This window comes from Centrocercus urophasianus, unplaced genomic scaffold (assembly GCF_019232065.1).
Source record: "Centrocercus urophasianus isolate 14NV4802_14NV808 unplaced genomic scaffold, USGS_Curo_1.0 seq_19, whole genome shotgun sequence".
Taxonomy (NCBI): domain Eukaryota; kingdom Metazoa; phylum Chordata; class Aves; order Galliformes; family Phasianidae; genus Centrocercus; species Centrocercus urophasianus.
In genome coordinates this window covers 4,545,648-4,566,265 of record NW_024884744.1, presented here as the reverse complement: position 1 = coordinate 4,566,265, position 20,618 = coordinate 4,545,648, and the positions used below count along the sequence as shown (strand labels likewise).

The window sequence follows — 20,618 nt, the reverse complement described above, 5'->3', positions numbered from 1 at the left end:
TAAACACTTGAGAGAGAAAAGAGTTAAGTTAAACAAAACTGACATGAAAAGAGAAACTATTGGTGAAGAAATGGAAGAGAATGACATCAGTGAAGTTCTGAACAGCCCTTGATTAAAGCAGGGAGGGCTGAAATCCCCATCTCAACATCTTTCAGAGAACAGCCTGATAAACACATTGGAAGAAAATACATAGTGTCAATCAATAGCAAAAATACTTTGACATACATTTCCCAGTTACCACAGCAGTCTTTTTGTGCTATAGATTGTGCTGCATAACGTGTAACTGGATTTGTCCCTTGTCTTCTCTGGCAGACATGAGATGTAAGGACTGAGACAATCTTTCTCTTGTTTTATTTTAAAAATAAAGCTTTCATATAGTATTACTTCTTATTAGTCACTCACTGGCCTGTACTTTTCACACAACATTTTCTTTCTTTGTAAGAACTCAGTCTTACAACAATATTTAGAATAGTTGCAGACTTAATGCTCACGCTTCAGCATTTTCATTTGGATCAGAGACAGCCAGACTCCCCGACTACAAATAAGTAATTCAATATAGTGTTTTTCACAAATTAAAGAAACAAGAATGCAAAAAATAAAACAATCTAGTATGATCTCAGCACAACAGTATTTTTACAGCAGCACGACTAAGAGCTTCGGGGACTGCATCCTGATTAGAAAGCAGAGTAATGTCCCGTCCATCACTTCATTCTGTACCTCTGTTTCCAGGCTTTGGAGACAAGGCTGGTATCCAAAACAAAGCTACAGACAACTAGAAACCATCTAAAGAAGGGACTGAAGGACAAAGGCCTCTGTGATGAATGCTCAGAGCTGTTTTGACCGAATATATGAGGAGAAACCAAGTAGTACAAGATGTACTACCAAAGACGATGCCTAAAGATGCTGCACAGCTGGGTATCCAGTCAATAAACAAACTGTTCAGCTCTTTTACTACCTGCATGATGTCTTCAATTGGTCTTCAAAGTTGAGTTCTCTGGTTTGTCTTGGAATAAGACCCATGAGCACCAGTGTAGAGAGAAAGAAAAGAGGGAGAACGTGGAGGTGGAGGGAGGTCAGAAGCATGATGACAGCAACCTGAACTGGTTCAAACTGATACTTTCACAAACACCTGTAGCTTGCCTAGGCCAGTGTACAGGCTAGAAGAAGCATCTCCACTTTTACACTTTTTTTTCCTCTATCCAACTTACAAGGTCAAAAATAGGGACAGTTTTCACTAAGACCAGTTTTCCCAGTCAGGAATGATGCAACAACACTTTGCTGGCACAGAAGAGGGGTCAACACGAGGAAGGATCAGGAGGCTTCATGCTACAATAAGCACAGCTGAAGATGAGGAAACACTTCTTTTCTGCTTTTGTCGAAAAGGATCACAGCTACAAACCCCTGAAGAACTGCAGACAGCAACGATGCAGGTGTACTTCCTGGATTTATATGATTCAGACTGCCAGAGGAACTCTTTTTTTAAAAATAAATCTACTTTTTCATTGTTTCACAACATGTTTTTGAAACCCAGATATTGTAGGCAAAGATCAGGATACATTGCACTGGGCACTACAAGTAATGGAAGCATGCTTCTTTGTTAACTAACTTCTAGTATGAATACTTGCGTATTTGCCACAAGAAGGTCTCCTTCTTGAAAACATGGGAAGATTTGGGAGTAGAAATTTTTATATGAACTCTACAAGATCTGTAAGACTGTGATGCTGCATACAAAGAACAAATAAATGTTACAGTAATTCTGTGCCATATCTAATTTTACAGCTGTGCAATCAGATTTCAGGCTTTATTAGAACAGTACTTAAACCAGAGTTCACTGCCTGCACAGAACCCTTTCTGAGTTTTTAATTTTAGTTAACATTGGGGAAAAAAAACCACATAAGCTTAAGCATTAGCTGATCATGTCATTTTTGCAATGTCACTTAAAAATTTAGAATCTGAACTGTTATCAATAAATTGCTTTAAACTCAGATTATCTTTTAATTAGTTTTCATTTTCCAGTAAGAAAAATAGCTAGAGCTACATAAACAAAAGTTACCTGTGTGCAAGCCCCTTCACAGAGATCAATATATTTAATAATAAGCTCTTGTAACAGTACTGATAAGAATTTGGAAAGTTAAAAAAAAAAAAAGACAGAAGTTGCACTTTCATTTTAGTTCTCTATAATTTTTGGAATTATTTTACCTACCGGCGTCCTTAATGCGAAAGCAACTTCAAAAGGAGAGGTCAGAGATAACAGGAGAAGAGAAAGAAGAAAGAGAAAGGTGGGGAAATGCAGTATTTGAACATGAACTACTGCAATTTGTTCCATAAAGCAGCTACTGCAGATTTCTAGGCTCATTTGGCTTTTTTCTACTCCCTCTACAAGCCATAAACATTTCCCACGTAGAATTAAACCACGTAATCTCATCCTGAATAAATACCACAAAAAACTGTACTCACCGGTATGAGGTTTCTGGAAGCAGATCATGAATAACATAACTCGTAACATTTCCTACAGGAATGCTGATGTCACCAAGGTCAATGTTGTATGAAGTAATCTCAGCTCCGTTATTGCATGGCTCCTCCCAGTTCAATGCAAGGCACACAGAAGGTGAGAGCTGACAGGCATCCACGTGCTCATCCTCCAGCACAAAGAGGGTAGAGACTGCATCAGGTACAGACGCGGGGATCCTGCAGGTTACCAGTTCACTGTAGGGTCCAGCTCCTGCCTGGTTAACAGCCTGTGTGGAACAATAACACTGTATAGAATAAACGTTCTCTTTCACACGCCTATCAAGTTTTTAAATCACAAACTGTGCAGCCTGGAACAGCTCCATGGATTCCTCACAGAGGATGCATCACTGGCTCATTCTCCAAAGGATGATTCATACCCTCTACCTGCATTAGGGTAATTAATACCTTCCTTAGTTACTCAGGAGTGCCACTCAGGAAAACTGGAGAATACATTTAATCAAACTTAATGGTAACCTTTTCATCAGCAGCAAATTTGGTTTGCTAAGAGGTAACGTTAAAGTCAGTGTGCTGCCAGTGACAGGTGACATCACAGTGCCCAGCAAACTGCTTACCTGAAATTATCAAATTGGTCTGCATAAAAACCTCAGTTTCCGCAGTGTGGAACATGATGTGCCAATGTAAGGGACATTTGACTTGCTGTGAGTTACACAGGTTCCTAGCTCAGACAATGAACAGTTAATTGGATGCTAAAAGTTTCTGTTATAAGAATATACAAGCTCAGCATGGCACTAAGCCTATGACTCAGATTTCCCCAGGAGTTACAGGTCACTAGCTACCAACTACCAAAGTAGATAGCTCAGTATTTTCCACCAGAGAGGAGACCAAACAATTCCCAAACTCCTCATCCTGATTCACAGATCTAGGACCCCAGCAGAAAGTAAGGTTCAAACTCTGGCCCCTTTCTGCCCGTTAATTAGAGGCTGATGCCTTTGCAAGCTCGACATCACACAATTGCACAGGCCTGCCTTACAAACGGTTGACTCCCAGTCAGTGCTATGTGCTGTGTATGCTGCACTGCTACCTTCTCACTCCTGTGCAAAGAATCACAGAGCCATTCATGCTGGAGGGGACGTTGGGACATACCTACTGCAACTTGTTACTCAAACCAGGCCAAAGGCTGAGTGGCGGGTTGCATGTGCCTTTGTCCAGCTGCAGAAGGTGCAGCCCTTCAGAAACAGCTTTTGCTGTTTCAAAGCATTGCCCACCACCCATGCTCCCATAGCACTGGGGGAAGTGAGCCGACCCTCCGAACAGATGACAATTAACCTGGAAAGCCTGTGCTTGCAATCTTGCCAGTAGGAGCATGATGGCAAGGAAAGGATGCATCAAACACTTGCTTGGTTCCTTGCCTATGCTAGGCTACAGTGACTATTTTTTTTCTACTACGCATAGTACAAACACAAAACCATGCTCTGTTTTTCCAGGAGGCGTTTTATTCAATTGAAGAAACAGATAATAAAGTTAGATTTGTCGGCCCTTAAAAAGCCCTTCAAAACAAATCCCGCTCCAGGGACATCTTCAACTGAGCAAAGTGCTCCTAGAACCGCTAAAACTGAGCCTTGTTTTGTGGTCTGCCTCTAAACCAGCGTTTGGCAATCTGTATCTTGCTCCAAGCAATTTATTTTTAGTGGTGCTTTTAACTGCTTTATTAGACAACCTCATCATCATAACTGATGGGAATTTCATTCTTCTTTGTTCCTAGATGCTTCCCCCCACCTAAATGACATAATATTTCCCTTTGCAGATGCCACGATTGTTTTCAGGAATATTCATTAAAGAAAAAAAAGTTGAGCAACAGTAAAGACAAATTGTCTACCTTCAAGATACATAAGCCTGATTCCTCAATTCTCTCTTTTTATCAGGTTACTGTAGATTGAGATAGCAGCATTGCATGTTTATTAGAAGACTGAATAAAAGTAGTTTGGGAAATCTTTATTTTTATAAAGTGACAGAAATATTTTTTGCTAGAGCTGCTAAGAGACACAAAAAAGAACCATTATTCTCACCATTAAAAAAAAAGAAATTTCTGATACAATTCAACTCTCCTTTGTCTGCAACAAATACTTCATTAATTTTCATGTAATTGCTTAAATGTTGCAGCTTATCTTATATCATGGTTACTCAGACATGCATCTCCATATTACACAGACTGACTACAGGATGAAGCCCTCTAGGAAGCAATACATGGGTCACTGATAGATTTCAATAAAATCTCTTAGTGCTGTTGGGCATTTCATTTCACTTCATCTATGGAAGAAATTACACTGGCCTTGTCAAAACCAAGGTGGGATGTGTGCAACATTTCTGTGGCACAAAATGTAAAATTAATGTTTGCTTGAAATCAACCCCATACAGCTGTCTGTTTCCATTTTTAACATCAGAATCTCTGAGTTCCCCAGCATTCACCACAGAAGTGCTCTCATAGTCACCTCCCTGCTCACTGGGTTCTGAATACCTTCCTTCTTGAGCAAACAGATGCACCTTTGGGCTCAGACTTTCAAGCCACCCATTGATGTTCATTCAACAACTTTTTCCAGCACTGCCAGAGCAAGGTATAGGGCACTTACACTTACAACAAAGTTACTAAGCACAGCTGAGCATACTTAGAGGTGTGGGGCCCTTGCTCTTTGGCTGTTGACCAACTGCTCAAAAGAAACTTCGTAAAAGAAAGTCTATGTCCTGCTGGAAAAAAAAAAGCTGAGAAGGAAACACTTGACAGAAGTGTGCTGTCCCTGATCAAAGGAAATGCCCTGGGTGGTCCACCTCCTGCCAGCTTGGTGGGGATATGAACCTTTGGTTGGATTTACTTCTGACACTTATTCTAACTTGATGTACAAATAGATCTTTTGGAATCTCATGCAAAATTATTTTTACTTCACTTTCACTTAACTTTGCTTTGCATTTTTCAGTGGACATAAGGGAGAACAGAGTAGACATAACCTCACAGATATAAGAGAAAATGGTACAGATGAGGACTCACCTTTTGGCAGCTACAACCATCTAAGTGCATGAGAATCTACTCAGCTGCTTTATTTGATAAATGAAACAGATGTTGGAGTTTATTGTTTAAGCTAGGGAATCTGCAACATCCACTTGGGAGGTAAATGTTTACATATTACCAAATATTTGTTTTTTCAAACGTTCTCATTTTATTTTACCATCACAGCTCAAGGTAGTTGTTAAAAGTATAATTCACTAGAAATTAAGAATATTAGACATGCAAGCCACAAGTTACTCCAACTCCCTTGCTGGAATAACTGGTCTGCCACTTGAATAGCATTGAATCAAAACCTTGTTACAGCAGCCTGCATTATTTAAAATACATGAAGCCTGCACCTAACTTTCAAAACACAGAACTTCATAGAGTCTATGTAGGAAAAAAACCAAAATGCAGCAGAAGGTAACCATGACTACATCTTAAGTAGCAGTGCATGGAAAAACATGCAGCTTCCATACCTGTAGCCTACAGCAGTACTGCGCTGCTGCTGACAGCTCACTGATTTCAAAACAGGTATCTGTGCCATTATATGCAAGTTGTAGAGATTCCTCATCTTCTCCCCACTCTAATCTGTATTCAGAGATGTCAGCACCAGAACATTCAGGACTCTGCAACACAAATATTCATATCATTTGATTTAGAAATGAGCACTGCACATCTTTGTGTTTCACTGGGTAAGAAAGAAACAACCTGACAAAACCCTCTTATTTTGAAATTAATGGCACTACTGCTGTTGCAAATTGAAGTGCCCTGAATTAGTGTTCCCCTAGTAGGTTACTGAGACAGTAGTTCTGCACAATGTTTACCTGAAAGAAATAGACAGAAATGAGAGCATATGCAGCTACTTCACTTTTCATCAAAACACCCAGTAATAAATTGTCTTTCCACTGGCTTGGCAGATGCATAGCTGTGGAGAATGCAAAAAAGCATCTCAATCTAGTCAATCAAAATATCTCTGGAAGAGATGGCCTTCGAGCCTGAAGCAGTTATTCACGTTACTGTGACAAGATTGACCTCAACAATCATGGCAGCTCATCTGGGGTTTTCGATGCAAGTCAGCCATCAAGCTGATGCACAAAGCATGGGACAGGGAAGGTGGACCTGGGTAGATTAATGTCCACACAAAAACTCATGAACATCAGTAACTTCCTTCTCACCAGAGGTATCCTTTTGTGGAGGGCAAGGCAAGCTGCATGGCTGAACAGCTGCTGAGTGTTCCAAGACAATCTGTGACAGAATTACAGCCTCACTGTTCCATATTACACTGCTTATGTCATCTTTCCTGCCTGCCTTAATTACATAATGTTTTTAATGACACCAATCAACACTTCTGTGTTTCAGCTAAGACTTTCTTAAAGAATCTAAAGTCTAAGATGGTGAAGTACGGAGAAGGAATGCATGCAGACTAAAATAAAAGTAAATATTTGGGGAAGAGACAAATAATTTTTGAGAAAGAGCTAAATTGTATGCATTTGTGCTGGGTTCATCTCATATCAGAGACTTCACCTTCACCCAAAATAAAATATTTGCCTTCATAATTCCCCCTCAGGACATTCTGACATGCTAGAAGTTTATAGAGCGCACTTTAGACAGACCAACGCTACCATGTGACAACAGTATAGGATGTCCTGTGTCTGAATGCTGGTCCAAATGGCTCAAGATCAACTTTATGCTTTAAAAAGAAGAAAAGATGGCTTTTGATAATAGAAGAGTTTCTGCGTATGATTTTACTGCAAAAGTTCTTCCGAACCAGTTAAAATCTCTTGAGCTACTTTTCAAGAGTGCAGAAACAACATTAGTTTGGATAAGGAAAACAGAAATTAAACAACAAGGACACACGACCTACCTCCCAGCTTACAAGTACACGTGTGTCGGAAAGGAAGGACAGGGAAGGTGCTCTGCACTGGCCAGGCGGCCCTGCTGCCGTGGTGATCTCTGTAGCTTCTGAGTATGGCCCATACTAGAGGGAAACAAGGTATTTGTACATCAATACACAAACATATTCACAGCTCACATTCAACAAAGGCTTTTCAACAACAGCACATAGGAATTTTCTCAATGCAATAAACTAGCTGAAAGATAAACTAGGCTTTCAGCACTCAGTGCTAAATATCAGCGTAGCATTAGACCATGTGAATTATTGAGATGTCACAATGTGAGGAATACTTAGGTATCAGCAGACTGCACTTTGGCTGCTCCACCACATCCTCCTGTGCCATGATGACTGCCTCTGAAAGCCAAGGCCAATTCCAATTTACCAAAGAGTAGGATTGGGTGCTGAGCAATAGAAAGCTGAGAAGCAGTTTGTTTCCCTCTACCTTACTTCAAGGTATTCCCATACCTATACCATAGCCTGGTTTTCTGTCTGGCTGTGAGGAGGAGCACAACAACACAGTGGAGGTGAAATCCAGCTTATATATAAAATGCTTGCCGTATGTTAAATGCAAGAGGATGGCATATGATGGAGCTGCAGTCTGGGTGTATAGCAGCAGCATGTCACCAAGTGCCACCTCACCCAGCAGTCATAGGGGCCTCTGTGGGCAGCTCAGCCAAATGGTCAGAGATTTGAGTCTTTGGTAAAAGAAACAGCAAAAGAAAAAACAAATTTCAACAGCCAGGAAAGCTAACTTCAGCCAGCAGCACAAGCACAGCAGAACTGGGGCTGTGTGAGTGGGATAATAAATTTTGTTCGGTACATCCCCAAGCTAATTAGAAACCATTCTCCAGAACAAAGGAACATTACATACTAGCAATTAGAGGAAAAACACTGATACTTAATATTTTGGAATGGAATACTAATAAGTATGGAAAAATGAACCATTATGAAGGCTGAACAACACTAAAATTTTTGTTCCAGACAACCTCTCAATGGGCACCTGTCAGTATCTCTGCTAGCAATGAAGGCTAACATTCATTGCTTCGTCTGAATTACAAAATGTACACTACAAAGAAATCTCACATCTTTACTCTGGCTGTTTCTTTACACTACAGGACAGAGAAAGGCTATTTGGTATGTCCTTAGCAAGATGTAATCTTACAACGAAATCATAAACAAACAAGTATTCCTCAGATTATATCAATACCGAAGTGAAATCCATCATTTTTACACAGTTAAGATTTGAAACAGTAGAAAAGATCAGTAGAATAAGAGTAAAGAGAGATTCTTGTAAGAAGATCAGACTGTTAGCAGGGATTTTGCGTGTTTTGGTCCAGCTGACTCGGGCCAGCCAAGCCACGTAAGTATCTGAAATCTTGTTTCAGAAGAGCTAGATTCAAAACCACAGCTCAACTTCAAAAGTTCTTTTAAGCACTTCTCACTTTATTTTCTCCTGCCCATCTCACCTTTGTCTTTCTGATCATCAGCGCCAATGCAATCACTGTCCAGAACTGCACATCTTTGACTATCAGCACTAATACGCAGTCCTGGATGGTCATTTGCATCTCTGGCAATTTACCACCAGTGAGAAAAAGCCAAGCTATGGTCCAGCACACTGCACATACCCCACCATCGTTCAGAGCTCTCACTCTGAACCGATATGTTGCTCCTGGCAGAAGGTTGCTGACTGTGCACTCCAGATCAGGACCATGGTACACTTCAGAAACAACTTCTTCTGGTTCTGTCATTTCTACGCTGTATTCTGAGATGGGACAGCCACTTTCTGATGCAGGGACATCTAAAACATAAAGACATCATGCATTAATAACATAAGGGCACGTGCCAGAAAGATTTTTTTATTTCACGTATCACTGATCTATCACACACACACAATATATGGATACATATTATCAGCAACAATTTCCTTCTTTGATAGATGCCTTACCTGTAATACCTCCAGCACAGGAACGATCAGCATAAACTAATTACTTGTAACCCTAAACATTCACTAGGTCAGACTGCCGTGTGGAAGATCAGCAGCTCCTCCCAACGCCATGAACTTTCACCCTGGAAACTGCATTTGCTTCCAGAAGGTGCCCAGCGACTTTTTAAGCAGAACAAAGTAGTTCCTCTTCTGAAGAGCTGTTTTTTGCCCCAGCACAAAGAATAGGACTGAAAACATTCCCTGTGGGTCAAAGACAATTTAGGAGGCACGTGGTATGGGGTCTGCCTGACCTAATCTTGGCTGCTCGGCTGTTGTTGGACACAGGGAGTGAGGGTCTCATACACTCCAAAACTACTACTTACACATGGGATTTCTGGCAAAGACTCACTAACACCTCATAAAAACACAAGCAACTTCCATTCTCAAACTTCATTAGTCACACTGCTAACATTTATGAGATTTTAAATCTCTGCACAATGATCTAAACCTTGCGCTTCACTTGAGATAACAGCTTTGTGCAAAACTAAATTTGTTTCCCACGCCTGCGTTTGGCTTGCTATAGGGATCTTTTCCACCATGAAAACAACCTGTTTGATTGATATGCTCCTATGGCTCACCCCATTGCAGCTGAACTTCTTTGTGCTTCGGCTTCCCCAAAACTCTTGGTGGCCGGCAGTGACCTGGTGCAACACTTAGCGTACGGACAGGTAAACTTTCTGAGCACTGGAAGAGAAAAAGAGCTCAAGTTAGCTCTGTGGTACTTCTAGCACCTGCAAAGCAAACCACGAGTAGAAAGTGATAAAAAACTACTTTCTAGAACAACTATTTCTAAAAGTTTATATATATATACAAATGGCAGCAAATACTATCAAGCATGTTTCTTACAAATGCAACTAGCAGAGTTCTTCCATTAGTCTACTCAAATTTGCAGCACAGGAATTGCTACTGGTTCCTGTGGAATCAGCCTTGGAATACTGGCTGATTCGATGGGGCTCATCATTTCATTTTTCCTTGTTTCTAAAATAGCATCAAGTCCTAATGTACTCAATCATAAAAAAAAAAAAAAAAAAATGAAAGCAATAAAAATGAAAGTGTAAGTACTAAAATATTCCAAATTAAAGAAAGGAACGACAGCAATCAATGGCTGAAAAGGGAGCCTAAAATTTTCCAAGAACAACTCCTCCACATGGAAACTCATCACCCACAGGTTGGAGGAAAGCAAACCACTCTGAATTGCATTTTGACTACAATTCACCAGATTCACATAGAAATCTTCCAAAATTTAGCAGCTTGCAAGAAAAAAATTAACTGCAGTCCTTGTAGCTTTATTCTATTCTGGGGAAAATATTCACCTTTGAAAAGCAGAGATCATTTACCATATATAGCAGAAAAATCTCAAAAAAAATGTCAGAAAAGGAATAGCCCTGTCTGCTAAATGCTACTTACCTGACTGTGTCCACCAGTGCTGATACAGCATGCCCGGAGTTTGTACAAAGTGCCTGGTTTCAAGTGAGTACAGGTATATTCTGTAGCTGATCCACTATAAGCCACTTCCCATTGATTTGCTAGAAAATTAGATATATCCATGTTCAGAAAAGCATAAATGCAACAAGTTTACTAATGTCAAAAATAACATTTTTAAGATGGTTTTCCCTGTGATTTATTTCCTGGAGTCATTAATTTCAATACTACTATGAATATTATTCCTGCTTTAGGACATATACATACCTAGACACATATATAGGTAGAAATAAACACAAAAAACACACACAATATATGTATTTCTAAAACATATTAAATATAAAATAAAACAGTAGCTTCAAGGCCTATAACGTAAAATTCCACTGGTCATGGAGAAAAAGAGCATTCTTAAAACCAACCAATCAACCCTTCCCCAAGAATCCTGTAAACGTTAGGGCTGTAACTCAGTTTCCATCACCTCTGCATCACACTAATAGCCAGAAGGGCCTGTATTTCTTTACAATAGTCAGAATGGATTGAAATGAAAACTTGCTTCAGGTTTACCTTCCGGACTTCCTTGAGAAATCTCTAAGAGATACTTCAGGATTTCTGAACCACCGTTATCTTGTGGAGGATCTAAAAAGAAAAAACCAACAAAAAACAACCAGGGATGTTGTTAGTAAATCAGGATAAGGATTGAAATAGAACAAAAAAATCACAGAAACTGTTTCTGATTCTGCTCCTTCTTGTCCACAAACCACCTCCCACCACGCTATCTACACCAAGAAATTCATAGCAGAAGTGGACAGCAGAATTTAGCTTTCAGAATGGCTCAGAATAACATTTTGTAAAGATGCCACAAACAAAAAAAATGGAAAAAGCACTGAAAAAGATGGGATATGGATGTTAGCCACATTGACAAAGGAAGCAGGTAGAATGGAAAGCAGCATCCATCTACAATGAGGCACGAAGTGGAAGGTAAAAAGCCTGGATGCGCTCTTGATTAAAAGTCCAAGTTCACTAGCTAAAAACAAGCAACAATTCTGATTCTTAAAGCATAATTGTTTTTACACATCTTCCAAAATACTCACGTAATTAGGCTGGCGAGATTTCCAAATATATGCTACTTTGTGTACTGAGAAGCCACATGAAATCCACGTTACAATACATATTAACAGAACTACACCAAATTCAGCATGATGACCCCCACAGAACCCCCTGTGACAAAACAAAGTGGCTTACCCCACTTCACACTGAAGCCATGAGATGTTATCGGCCCCTTAATGACAGGTCTGGTTGGAGGTCCTGGCCTGTCAGGGCTTGTTGTGCAGACCAAAACTTCACTTGGAGAACTTTTTCCTTCCACGTTAGAAGCGAACAGCTGGGGAAAAAAGAAATAAGGTAACAAATTTAACACTGCTTCCTGTAATAGTTTTGCACAGGATACATATCATTAAAGAAAACAGCATGTCACATTCCAAAACAGTGTGTGGGATGTTAATAACAGCTGATTGTCAGCGTCATTTCTCCAGAAACCACGCTGATTTTCCAATCTCTTCACCAGCAACAGATGACGGTGAGTTTAAGGTAATGGCACTACTGTTTCTCTTTTCTTTTTAAGGCAGAAAATCACATGGCAGCTTGAGGTTATTTACTCACAGGAGATGAAGATAATAACAACTATGCTATTACTTGGAGGCATTGCAAACCAATATTTAAAACATATTATTTCAGATATTCAGTGAGCAGTAATTAAAAATATAGAGTAGATTGACAGGCAACCAAGTGATGTGTGATCTATAGACCCTGAAACTAGCAGGATTTGCACGAAGTCAGCTTTCTCAGGTGAAAATCTTTTGTCTCTTCCCAAGAACACTTTCTGGTGACTTCAGTGAGAATGCTGCTAAGGGAGAACATGGGGACTTGGCCATGAGATAGAGGAGATCAGGATCATACAAGAAACCCCAAATGGTCTAACACTGTGTGGCTGCTGAGAGCTGTGTTAGCTCATACGAGTCTCTGGGACATAAATCTGCTGCCAAGGAAGTGAGTAATAAAATATTTATTGTAATTGCTAATAGTAAATATAAGCTAGCAGGAACTTTTCCACTTGGAGAGCTCTGCAATTCTCAGGAACGGCCATTTCTATCCCCTTGTCCTAAAACAGGCTTTGGGGAAAGCAATTTGTAATTTTTAAGGCCAAAAAAGTAAACTGAAGTTCTCCAGCCTATATATGCTTGCCTTAAAGAAGTCATCAAAGCCAGTATCAGTTCACTGTTTCTCACTGAATTTGACTGGCTCTTAATCTTCTGCATATGGAAATGTTACCCTTCTGGTTTGCTAAACTGAAAAGCCAGTTATGATGTGGACATCCCTACTGACCAGCTGCCCTCCTCATCCCCGCTTCTTTATTTCTTACTGCCGCCTTTTCTAATTATTTAATCATCTCTTGGTTCTTCCTGATTGTTCTTCAGTTTGAGGCATCCTACCATGAACACCAGATAGATGACATGCACAAACTGCTCTAGGGAATCAGTTTGAGATATAAATGTAATACAATCTATTTATAACTTGTAAGGAACTTATATATTGCTTTATTTGTACTGCAGAAGTCTTGCACTAACCCAGCAGGAACTGAAACTTCATCTTAAACTGACTGTTAATTTGGGATCTTCAACACTTCCGAGCCCCTCCTTCCCCAGCCTCAAGTCCTTCACTTTCTCATCTGCTTGCTAGAAATAGAAATGAAACTTTCCTTTCAAGTCACTGATAAAATTACTGAACAATATATACCAGAGTTGTTTTGCAGGGAACCTCACTAGAAAACAGTCACTGATCATCATAAATTAAGTTCCTCCCTACTCTTAGTTCACTATTACCTGGAGTCCTGTAACAGTCCACCACCTATTTTTTGCTAGCCCAGAATTAGCTGGATGGTTCCCACTGCTCATTTTACAACGCTGCTGTGATACGAGTTAATGGAATTCATCCATCAGTGTAAAATAACCCCTGATGTCACGGGGAGAATTTGGATTGGATGGCTCAGCTTAGCAGGTGGCAATAAAGGGTCCCTACAGCGCCAGGAAAAAAACATCCAGTGCAGGAAATGCTGTGCAATGACAAAAATAAGAAGATTCACCCTGAATTTATACTGCGTGCTTCTTCTGAGGTTCTTCACAGTACAGGCTTGCTCCTCTCCAGTGTACTTTGGGTGAAACACGCTATCCTAGAGAAACAGACAAAAATAAACACATTTCCAGTAAGTGCCCTCTGTATTAGTGTACAGCTAGAATCAAAGAGCCTCAAAGAGGCTTTGCAATCAAGGTTTTATTTTGTTTGCCTTTTTTAGGCTACTAGGTCACAGTAACATTCTGTTAGGACAGTGCAACTGATCTGAATAATATAATTTGGCTGTACAATAAGCACAAGAGCAGTAGCAGCAGTTTATCACATATAAGAGAAATAAAAGTGACAGATGATGACAGAAAGCAAGCACACTCCTAGGCAGTCAGCAGAACACAGAGGACTATTTAAGGACAAACTGCCCTATAGGTTATGGTCTCCTCTGAAGCTTTGTAAAGGAACTGTACATGGCAGCAGACAATTTTTGCTAAGAACTTCATCTAATTCTTAAGCTAAGGATTCCAAATTCTGCTCTGGAGCTGAACAAATCACACATCCATGTCCTGCCAAATACTGCATACTCTCAAAAGGCATTCTATTAATTTTTTTTTTCTGTTACATAACGTTTTAAGAATCCTCACATAACCTTTGATTGGAACAGCCCTTCAAAACAGCAATCCATAATACTTTCGATAAACTTGGACTAATAAATGGAAACTCAATTTGAGCCACTCAGTACACTCTGTAGTAACAACAGCACTTACATTATCTTCTTCCTGAATTTCCAAGGTGTAGGAAATCACTTCTTCTGGCGTGCATCCTTCTACTTTATTCCACTGCAATGCAACCCACGTAACACCAGCTCGAACAAGCCTTGGTGCAGAGGGAGTCTGAGGAATATTACCTGCAGTGTAGCATACCACCTCCTGGCTGTACCCACTGGACAGGAAAAGAGGACAGAGGAACATTTAAAGACAAACCCACAAAAAAAACCTTATTGTATTCACATACATATTCTGTAGTTTCAAAAAATTTAGGTGCTGTTAATGTTTTCCAAATGGGAAAAAAAAAAAAAAAAAAAAGCATGCAAAGTTAAGGAAAAGTCAAAACTAAGGATAGAAATAAATGGAGGATTGTCATAGAATTGCAGAATTCTGTGTCCTCACAGTCATTTTTATGAATTTCATTGCAATGACATTTGGAAAAATACCTGATTGCCTCAAAAATATTTACTTGCTCTTAACTGTGAAGTAAATCTAATTTAACAAGGAGGAACTAAAGCATAGCAAACAAAGCCCGACTTCTACATTTTCACATGTTGAATTTGAGATACAGTTTCCACCTCTAACGAACTTGGAATACAACTTTATTTAATCTCTATCTCTGAAAGCCAAGTGCTTCAGCAAATCCAGGCTCAATACTTCAGACACCCCTCCAAAGAAAGTAGGGAAAACGTATCCATTCATAGAATCATAGAATCACCAAGGTTGGAAAAGACCTAAAAGCTCATCCAGTCCAACCGTTCACCTGTTCCCAATAGCTCCCACTAAACCATGTCCCCAACACAACATCCAGCCTTTATGACCATGCAGACTCAATAACACATAGGAGGTGCCCAGTGCAGGCTCAGACACCTTCCTCCTCTTCAGGTTGGCTTTGCTCCTTTCTAACTTTACCTACTCAAATTCCTTTGCATTTAAAGCTAGAACAAAGTTGTTCCTTCACACAGTTCAGGCTGCAACCAGACAGAACAGCTGCAGAAGAGATGCATGCTTTCACCTTGTCTAAAACTCAGTATGCAATGCCTTGCAATGCAACAGGCTGTTGTGTTCAACAAGTGTGGGAACAGCTCCCATAAGACCCCACCAGGCTGTACTATGTACAATAGAAATTTGAGAATGACATTTAAAGCAGGTAGAGTTTGGTGGATCTTAAGGAGTGCATCAGAACTCTCAACTGAGCGCAATTGTCAAATCTGTTTCTAAAGCACAATGCACTTTTGACAGTTCATCACAGGAATGCAATGCACACAAAGAAGCCACAGCTCCTTTCCCAAGCCTTCTTTCTCAAAAACAACACAGGAACATGAATTGAAACGTCCTAACAGTTTAAAAACAACTCACCAATAGCCAACATCTGAACAAAAAGAAGAAAAACATCTCAGATGATAAATCCACAAGCATTAGAGCCAACACCATCTTAAAATATGAAGTGTTAGATGACATTAACATGCCATAATTCTGAGTGCTGTCTATAAAAAACAAGCCACGTGCTGTTGGTGCTTATCTCATAGATTAACACACGGTGGCTGACATGAGCACACTTCTTTGTAAACTCATGAGAAAAAAGGAGAGTATAACCAAAAAAGGGGGGAAGAGCTGAAGCACGTCTGAAAACATTTTAAAAATCTGGCAAACAGAAGAGATTCTCAAACTGTGAACTTTGCAGGGACATCGTTATCGTGCAGCAGCACTCTTCTTTTTTGCACTTAGCAGCTCCAGCTCACATCTCTGAAACAGTTGAAAAACTATTTAAACAGGGAGGGAGGTGATCTCGCAAGAAGCTGGTGAGGGACTCTGCAAACACGAACAGCCCCAGCATATCTCAAAGGGAAAACACACAATCACAAATACAGTAACTTTCTCAAGTTACACATTGTTAGGAGTTTCACATTTCGGAAGATAGGACAAAAAAAACCCCAATCTCCCACAGCAAAGCACATCATTATAGGCCAGCTGTTTATGTTTCCTTCTTGTAGTAATTACTGGATCCTGTTTAGCTAAGGCCAATGAACGAGTACACAAAAGCACTGGTTGTTTAGCTTCTTCACAGCTCAGCATTTCCTTGCCTGCTCTCCCTTCCACGAGTAGACCCAGCCCCTACAGCACCATGTTCCTTGGGTACACTCTGGCCCTTGCTGTGCAGTGCCTCCCCAGGAGGTCCCTGAGGGTTGGAATAAGCCTGATTTCTCACCACTTTCATTTGAACGCATCTGCTCACAGGCAGAGAAAAGCCTTTGGGTGTGCCCATCCTCTCTGGGGTCAGCCCTGCCAGTTCTGAAAGAAGGAAGGGACTGTACTGCTGAAAAAAGACAGAGGACCTTTGCTGTAAAATAGGAAAATAAATACATCAAGATTCCTTTCAAAATCTGTAACTCAACTTCCTCTTGCTTGTTTTTCTTGGTTCGCAGAGGTCCCTAGTGGGAACTTCACATAACAGATGTATTCTTTTTGTATAAGAAACAGACCACAAAACACCATTTAACACCTCAAAAGAAGTCTCTGCCTCGGCCAACCTCTCTCTCAGGGCAGTTCCCTGGGAGGCCAATGACCCCACCAGGGGAGATGTGACGAACGCAGAAGTGTTAATAACGGACCAAACATCAGATGTTTAACTCAAAACCATAAAGAGGAGAAAAAAACAAAAACAGAACAAAGCAAAGTCTGCTTTTATGATTTCATTGCAAGTTGAACTCTTAAAAAACTACTTTTCCTCCAAGAAGTGTGCATCCTGGGCTAACTTACCTAGTACCAAAGTCATTCTGAGCTGCGAGTCGGAAGGTGTAACCCAAAGCTGGACACAGCTTAGTCAGCTTGCAATGCTTCTGGCTTCCAAAGTAGCATTCTCTGAAACCACTGTTCCTTTTTCCCTAGAAAGAGCAGAGTCTGTAATCAGATAGCTATGAAACAAAACCCGGTGTTTCTTATTTTAAGAACTGTTAAATGATATTAGATTTAGAGGCTTTCATACAAGCAGTGAGCAAACAGAACTCTGTACAACAGCTACTGGCAGCACTGCTACATTACCTAAATTAATACATTTACATGCAGAATGTTGTCAGATCCCTCCTCCTTGCAGGTTATCTTCATGAGATGTATTTACAGCTTTTGACACTTTAACTGAAATGCAATTTATCCTATTCCTTAACCTCAAGGCATACAAGCTGGGTGTGAAATTCGTCTCGGGAGCCTGCAACCAATTTCTCTGTACACCAGATTCCATCGGCCCTTCAGGAACACTTCACCCACCAGAGGGCTCTCGCTGCCCGTTGTCAGCCCGCCGTGCTCCAGCTGCTCCACGGGACAGGCACAGTACTTGTCTCTGCAGCTTTTAGTTTTGGACTATTTCCAACAAAGGTGCCCCTCACTGCAGTTAATATTCAAACAGCCCAACCTGCCGCTGCCTCCTCGGGCTCTGCCCCTCTTCCCAAGCACCATTCTTCTCCCACGGTCAATATATCACTTCAGCATTAAAGACTCCCAAAATACCCAAGTGGGATGTACATTTTTCACCAGACCGTTCTCCAGCCCCTGTCCATTTCCACCTCCTTGCACTCGGATTGCAAAACAGAAGCAAGAGCTCCACAAAACACGTGTAGTAAATCTCCAGGATGTGTTTGCCAAACTAAAACAATCACACAGACCTCCAGCGCTGCACAGTTTGGAGGCACTGAAGGGACGTTCAGCACAGCAGCAAATAACCATAACTTACTTTTATTTACCCAGTGCAATTCTACATCTGTTCTAGAACTTGTTTTTACTGATGCTCTCCTTTAACTTCACCCACCTGCAACATTACTGCACAGCCCAAATAAATTCAGGGGTGGAACTTCTTTCAATTCTAACATCCTTCAGTATACAGTTACGAGATAAAAATTCTTTTTAACAAAAGCAGAGGCCTCCCTGTTTCCCAGCTCACCCTGCTCAGTACCCTGACCACACAAAACCCAGTTATTAATCTTATGCTTCAGTAAAATAAGCATTAATCAGGGCAGGACTAATAGGAATGGGGCTTTTTTCCTTTATGCAAACACTCCCTTGCAGATTCAGAAGCCTTCGATTAATTTTTCTTTGATGGTTTAAAATCATCCCGACTTCGCTGCTTTCAAAGCACTTGAAAACATTTAATCTCTTTTGACTTCGTGCTTAGGGATGTATTTTTTCCATCACTTCCCTGTGCTTTTTCTCCAAGAGAACAGAGCGACCAAATGCTAAGCATGTGATTAACAAGTACAGCATTGGCTGGCTGGAAAGGGAAGCCATGAAAAGCCTCACCTGCAGCACAGCACCTGAACTGAGAGCAACAGACCATGGAAATTCCACTTTGGCAGACTGGTGGGTTAAAACCCAACTTTAACATTTGGTAATCTTCAACTTCACCATCGTACAAATTCTGACACTGTATATATCTTTCTTCTGGATCTGGTATCATACATTCCCCAAGACTCACTCAGAGACTGACTGGTATTCAAGTTACTCAGACTGGCTGGTATTTCGGCTTCTATTGGCACTAATTGGATAGGCTGGCCGATATTTCTAATTATTCTGGCATTAATGGCCTGGAAATAGTCTCTCTGCTCCTTCCCTCCCAAGATTTATGAAAGCTCTAATGCTGGCATAATTATGGACAAGCACAACTGGCAGGCTGGTACTGGCTGCCACCCAAGAGCCTTGCAGCTTTCCCAGAATCCTTCCCCTATTCTTTGTATATTCAGCATCCAACTTTTAATCCTCTAAATAATGTTTCGTAAGTTGCTTAAAATACACTGTATCATTTCCTCAAATATTTCTAATCCACAAATTTCAGAGGGAGAGCAGCCACTGTCCGACTTCCCCAGCCCTGCTTTCTCCAGCCCGCACCGCCTTCTATTCACAGTGACAGCACATGCTGTGCTGGCATCAGGGCCCGTCCGAGGAAACGGGGGCAATTTAGCTCCACCAATTCATTAGACTTGCACAATACTATAACACAGCGTATTAGCAGAGATTTTAAAAGGTTCTCCTGCTGTTTCAGCTCCATTTGAAGCTACACGCACACTTCAAACGGTGCTGAAGTTTCTCGTGAAGATTGGGTTGATGGAGATGATGGGAAAGAGATTTTAAGCAAGTTTCGTTGGCTACTGTCCTTGCAGAAGGCACTGTCAGAAGGGATGAGCCACTGTAGGAGAAGGGAAACAGGAGCAGAGCACAGCCCTTCCCAAGCCCTCAATGCAAAGGGCTTGAATGGAAGCTGCCAGCATCAGACCTGCAACCAGGAGGCACGGTGGCAATCTGTTCCAGGCCATGGCAGCATAACTGCTGCACTTGGTTCATTCTGGCAATAAAAAGCACCAGACTGATACTCGATCTGACACCAGGCTGTGATGCAGACTGTAGGGGTGATAATAAACACACTTGAATATCTCTGCAAAGCATTTATTGTGCTGGCACTGCTGCAAGTGGCTGAACTTTCTGTATATACAAACACCCAGAAAACAGAGCAGGACTCACAAAACATCCCTAAAATGTGTATATAAAAAGCAAATGGTTTTATCCAAACATCTCCTCTTGCATATCTAATAGCAATGACACGGGCACAAAACAGACCTAGATGGCAGGAAGGCAAACACGCACCTAAAAGCCCAAGCAGAGCAGAGGTCTGTGTATCCCAGTCCTGATGGACCATCACTGGGGCACACGGACCAGAGGGTCAGCTAGTACAAGTCAGCACATCTCTGCCAGCTGGTCTTAAGACATTTAAGACTTCTTGGCAGAATAAAATGATCTCCATTTATTGCAGTATAAACTTCCATGCACATGGAATTGAATTGGGTGGTAATGAACCTGTCTCTCTCTTCCACAGATTAAAACACAAAGCTCTCTGGATCAAAAATAAGGCATGAACACACTGCATGCCCTTGTCTC

At 40.8% G+C, this 20,618-nt stretch overlaps 1 protein-coding gene across 2 annotated transcripts in view; it reads right to left on the bottom strand.

Annotated features, from left to right (window-relative positions):
- The window catches only part of FNDC3B (fibronectin type III domain containing 3B), a 148,498-nt gene that overhangs the window by 25,983 nt on the left and 101,897 nt on the right, over positions 1-20,618 (bottom strand). For both annotated transcript variants that reach the window (XM_042820888.1, XM_042820889.1), the window contains exons 12-22: positions 17,460-17,584; positions 14,700-14,874; positions 13,952-14,038; positions 12,055-12,193; positions 11,377-11,448; positions 10,798-10,916; positions 9,969-10,074; positions 9,032-9,204; positions 7,377-7,490; positions 5,989-6,138; positions 2,458-2,738 (exon numbers count right to left, since the gene is read on the bottom strand). In XM_042820888.1, coding sequence (XP_042676822.1) covers positions 2,458-2,738; positions 5,989-6,138; positions 7,377-7,490; positions 9,032-9,204; positions 9,969-10,074; positions 10,798-10,916; positions 11,377-11,448; positions 12,055-12,193; positions 13,952-14,038; positions 14,700-14,874; positions 17,460-17,584 — 1,541 coding nt within the window. The remainder of the gene's footprint in view (positions 1-2,457; positions 2,739-5,988; positions 6,139-7,376; positions 7,491-9,031; positions 9,205-9,968; positions 10,075-10,797; positions 10,917-11,376; positions 11,449-12,054; positions 12,194-13,951; positions 14,039-14,699; positions 14,875-17,459; positions 17,585-20,618) is intronic.